The sequence below is a fragment of the Trichechus manatus genome, unplaced genomic scaffold (genome assembly GCF_000243295.1).
Source record: "Trichechus manatus latirostris isolate Lorelei unplaced genomic scaffold, TriManLat1.0 scaffold00108, whole genome shotgun sequence".
Lineage (NCBI taxonomy): Eukaryota > Metazoa > Chordata > Mammalia > Sirenia > Trichechidae > Trichechus > Trichechus manatus.
The window spans coordinates 5,996,608-6,001,879 of NW_004444044.1; the positions used below are offsets into that span (position 1 = coordinate 5,996,608).

General features: G+C 39.2%; 1 protein-coding gene across 1 annotated transcript in view; it reads left to right on the forward strand.

Moving 5' to 3' along the window:
* The window catches only part of LOC101352557 (transmembrane protease serine 11E), a 106,463-nt gene that overhangs the window by 91,731 nt on the left and 9,460 nt on the right, over positions 1 to 5,272 (forward strand). The window contains exon 6 of the mRNA XM_004383364.1: positions 4,489 to 4,527. Within this exon, the coding sequence (XP_004383421.1) occupies positions 4,489 to 4,527 (39 nt within the window). The remainder of the gene's footprint in view (positions 1 to 4,488; positions 4,528 to 5,272) is intronic.

A 5,272-nucleotide genomic window follows, 5' to 3' on the forward strand; every position in this document is an offset into this window, starting at 1 on the left:
TGTGGTTACCTTAATATTTACCCCTATTTTTTTAAGTTTATGCCAGTCTTTTATTTCTTTATATCGCCTTAACTTCCTCACCATATGAAAAATATATGTCTACATTTTTTAGTCCCTCTTTTTTGTTTTAATGTTGTCATCTTTTACATATTAACATCTCTGTTTCCCTATTTTCAGTGTTTTAGCTTTGATTTAGTTTTGTGATTTCCCTGTCTGTGTTGATATCTGGTTGCTCTGTCCTGTGTTCTAGTCTTGGGTTGCTATCTGATATTATTGATTTTCTAAACAGAGGACTCCTTTTAGTATTTCTTGCTGTTTTGGTTTGGTTTTTGCAAATTCCCTAAACTTCTGTTTATCTGGAAATGCCCTAATTTTGCCATCATATTTGAGATAAAGTTTTGCTGGTATATAATTCTCGGCTGGCAGTTGTTTTCCTTCAAGGATTTATATATGTCATCCTGCATGGTTTCTGCTGAGTAGTCTGAGCTTAGTTTTATTGACTTTCCTTTGTAGATGACTTTTTGTTTAACCCTAGCTGCTCTAAAATTCTCTCTTTATCTTTGGTTTTGGCAAGTTTGATTACAATATGTCTTGGTGACTTTCTTTTGGAATCTACCTTACGTGGGGTTCTATGAGCGTCTTGGATAGATATCTTGTCATCTTTCATGATATCAGGGAAGTTTTCTGCCAACAAATCTTCAACAATTCTCTCTGTATTTTCTGTTCTCCCCCTGTTCTGGTACTTCAATCACTCATAGGTTTTTTCCTCTTGATAGAATCACACATAATTCTTAGGGTTTCTTCTTTTTTTTTTAAATCCTTTTATCTGATTTTTACTTAAATAAGTTGGTGTCAAGTGCTTTATCTTCAGTCTCACTAATTCTGACTTCCATTGCCTCAGTTCTGCTCCTATGACTTTTTATTGAGTTGTCTGATTCTAAAATTTTATTGTTAATCTTCTGGATTTCTGATTGCTGTCTCTCCCTATGGATTCTTGCAGCCTGTTAAATTTGTCATTATTCTCTTCTCTGATCTTCTTAAGTTCCTCTTCTGTGTGTTCTGTGTTTTGTATAATTTCATTCCTGATCTCTTGAAGAGTTCTGTATATTAATCTTTTGTATTTTGCCTCTGGTAATTCCGAGGAATTTTCTTCATCCAGAAAATTTCTAGATTCTTTATTTTGGGAGCTTGCTGAAGCCATCATGGGCTACCTCTGTATGTGATTTGATATTGACTGTTGTTTCTGAGCCATCAATAAGTTATTATGTTTATTTTATGTTTGCTTACTGTGTCCTAGCTTCTTGTTTTGTTTTGTTTTGATTTGCCCAAATAGGCCACTAGTGTGAGCTAGACCAATCACCAGTGCCTCTGAAGCTCCAATGTCCTGCCACCATGTGGCCAGAACTGCCACTAAGTATGTGAGCTCAGGAGTCCACCCATTCCTCCTGTATGGATTCAGCTCAGGTTTCTAGGTAGCTGGTCACCAAGTATGTGGTGCAGGCTCTCACCTACAGTTTTAGACTGGCAGGGGTGATTGGTGTACGTATAGGCATCTGGCTGCAGTGGGGGACACACGCTGAGCAATGCAGGGGGACAACGGCCACCCCTGAGTGTCCAGGAAGAAAGTGTGTACCTGTTCCCTAGAGCGAGTAGGTAGGTGGGTTTTGCAGCTGGACTATGAACACCCAATGCTGTTGGCTGTTAGGACTGGGGTCACCTCTTATTCTTTGGCCTGTGTCGCAGGTCACTAGTGGTATGGGTGGAGCCACCAGTTCTCAGGCCCCTGATGTGCGTAGGTGAAGACCCTGATTAATGCGCAGAGCAGTGTCAAATGTCACAAACCTGCCATTTTACAGCTGAAAGAGTTTAAATTAGACTTCAGGTATATACCCTGTTGTACTGTGGTAATGAGGGTCTGTGCTTTTGAAATGGGCCCACACAAGTCTATGCAGGGGGAAAGGCACTCAAAGTCCTTGGACCCCTTATGCCTGTGCCTAGGCAAAGGAGCTGTGCCTACCCTGAATTCCTGGCTTAGGGGAACTGGCAGATTATTTTTTCCCCATTTGTTAATTTGTTCACTCTCCAAGGCTGGGAGAAGGGCTCAGGGAGCTTGATGAGTCCTACTTCTGGCCCAGGGAACTCAGCAATTGCTGAAGCCGTCCCAGACCCAGTGCAGAGCAGGGAGCAGGGAGGTAAATGGGAGAGAGGTTTTTCCCTAAGGGGGGTATTTTTAATCCGCACGGTAGGCCAGATGCAAGTACTTATCTCTTTCTGATCAAGGGCTGCTTCTCACTGGTTCTGGATGGCTGAGTAGACTCTCTGTTGCTGGGTCTCTCCCGGTGTGGAAAACAGCTCCCAAGCACTGCTGCTTGCCTGCCTCACCATGCACCAGGAGTTGATACAGCCTGAAGGGCTCAGGCTCTCGCCAGGTTAGGTCTGGCAACTCCTCACTGCTTCCACACTGTCTCTCTCTCCCCCTGCTGCTCAGCTTGATTCCACAACTTTTCCTTTGATATTCAAGGCTCCTAGATTGACATATGTAATTTATTCACTTGTTTTTTCGGATCTTTGTTGTAAGATGGACCACTGGAAGGGTCAGACTACTCCATCTTGGCCCCGTCTCCTATTTCCCTTCTTGATGTGTACACATTCTACCAACACTTTCTACCTTCAACTTACAGATGAATAAGAAAAGATGTAAGAAAAAAGAACCCTAAACTGCCCAATGTTTCACTTTCCTTCTATAGTATTATTTTCAGAGTAAGCTGTTGGCTAATAAAGGGAAGTAATAGTAACAGGAAAAGATATGATAGGGTTATTTGCTCATTCACGATTTTCAGAATGCTGTTGCCATCTTTCTGTATTCAAAGTAAATTCTGTTTCAAACAGAAAACACAGTGTCCCAGGACTATCATTGTCTCCCTGCTTACTTAGTCGTAGACATACATGCTTACCTTGTACTCATTTTGAGTCTCGCTCAGTTCCCACACATTGTATAGCCACTGGAATTCTGGGTTCATGGGACATTGTAAATGCTATATGTAAATGGGACAGTGGACAAACATATAGTGGATAAACGTGTCTCCTCTGTTCATACACATGCTCCATTGTTCCAACTAACTTCACTTTCAAAACAAAAGTTCAAAGAGAAAATTATTAAGAATTTTAAGGTGGCCTCGGCACAGCATTAAACCATGCATGGGGCCATTCTGAGCTCGTGACCCAGTGTGGCTGCACAGACTGCACGTCCACTGGCCCTCTCAGCAATATCAACATGCAAAGCCAGAACTTTCCTAGGAAGAAACAGAAAGTCAAATCCGTTACCTTCGAGTCTATTTTGACTCATAGTGACCCTGTAGGACAGAGTAGAACTGCCCCATAGGGTTTCCAAGCCTGTGACCTTTATGGGAGCAGATTGCCACATCCTTCTCCTGAAGAGCATCTGGTGAATTCAGACTGCCGACATTTTGGTTAACAGCCAAACACTTAACCACTGCGCTGCCAGGGCTCCTTGAAAATAACATGTTATTATTTGGAATAGAGAGCTTAGTGAAGGTCCTTTTAATACTTACTGAGAATAAGTAATCAGTTCATCCTTTTTTTCCCCCCATCCTTTCCAAATAGCCAGAATGGAGGAAGCACAAAAGTCAGAAAGAAGCCTTGAAAATAAAACTAAAAAAAATTTTTTCTAGAATACAGATTTCTAGTAAATCAATACTATTAAATACTAAAAGAAAATTAACAGATTAAAATATTTGAGTTTAGAACATCCTGCCATATTCAAAGAGAGTCAGGAAGTATGAGAGCTTAGAATTTTATGTATCTGTTAGTTGGTTTAAGATTTACAGAGGGTGAGGGCCTGACTTTCGAAAAGTCAGCAACCTAAGAATCCATTGACTGGAGTCGAATGACAATTTGAGGGCAAACTGTGTTTCTAAAACCTCAGCAGAAAGAACACTTAGAAGGGGATACATTATTTCTTAAATGAGAGTTAAGATTGTTATGGAAATGTCACATGGATATATTCTACAAATGGGAATATGCCTATGAGTTTATTAAAATAATCTGAAAGAATGGTCAGTGACAATATGATTACATTTGGGGAATCAATACTATGGTATAGATTGGTATTTCCCAAAAGGGGACTGGTACTACCTGCATCTTACTTCCTAGTGTCAAATTCAGATTTCTGGGCTTCAACACTGACTTACTGAATCAGAATTACTGAGACAAGGGAACAGGAGTTTGTTTATAAAGATGCCCCCTGTGTGATTCTTATCCACACAAGTGTTTAAGAAAGACTGTTCAGGTCTCCCTTCTTCCTAAGGAAGTGAACATACTCTATGATAAACTGTGCTGCTTTCTTTATAACCTAGAGCTGCTATCTTACAATGGAATTAAGCAGCTATTTAGTATTTGAAGTATTCAGAGGCATGATTAAATTCTGATATGCTGAACCTGGTTATTCGTCATTTTTGTGTATTTCAGAAATCAACAAGACAGAAACAGACAACTATCTGAACAGTTGTAAGTTCAAGATTTTTATTAAAATTGTAAGAAGTTAGCATTCCAGATCATTCAGACTTACTTTGTGTTGGTATCAGAGGGACAGAATAGATAAACTTTGATGGATTTGCGCATAGCTCCTGGGGCTTTATTTTGTCTCTGAGACATACTTTATTATTACTAAAGAAAAACAAAATTGGGAGAATTTTGGAGTGGATGTATAGAAGCCTGTGGCAGATGTGTGCTGGAAAGAAATTATGTAACTATCAAAGAGGAGGCAAAAAAATGTTCACTTCTCAATATTCTGATTGCAGATATCCATACTATACTCTCACAAAAGTTTTCTAAAGATTATATAAAAGTAGAGTCTGTGTTGATAGTTTTCATCTAAAGGCATAAATTTATCGTTAATTTCCCCTAAATAAATTCTTCTTGATATTATTAATCCTATGTTACCAAAATTGCAGGCAATTACGGAGTTGGTGGCATGTGTTGATGAAACTACTTAAGTCCCGATAATGTTTTTATTCACATCTTAAAAGTACCAGCTCTAGACCTAGTACTTTCCTCTCTTACAGCAGTCTTCTATTTAGAGAATACACTTAACAGTTGTGGAAATAGCACACCAATATATTTATCTTAAAAGATGGAAGAAATGAAATGTACTGCTCACCAGCTCAGAATGTTGGTTAATTAGTAACTGATTCAAGCATAAAAGTAAAAAATAATCCAATTATCTAAATATATATCTATATATATATACACT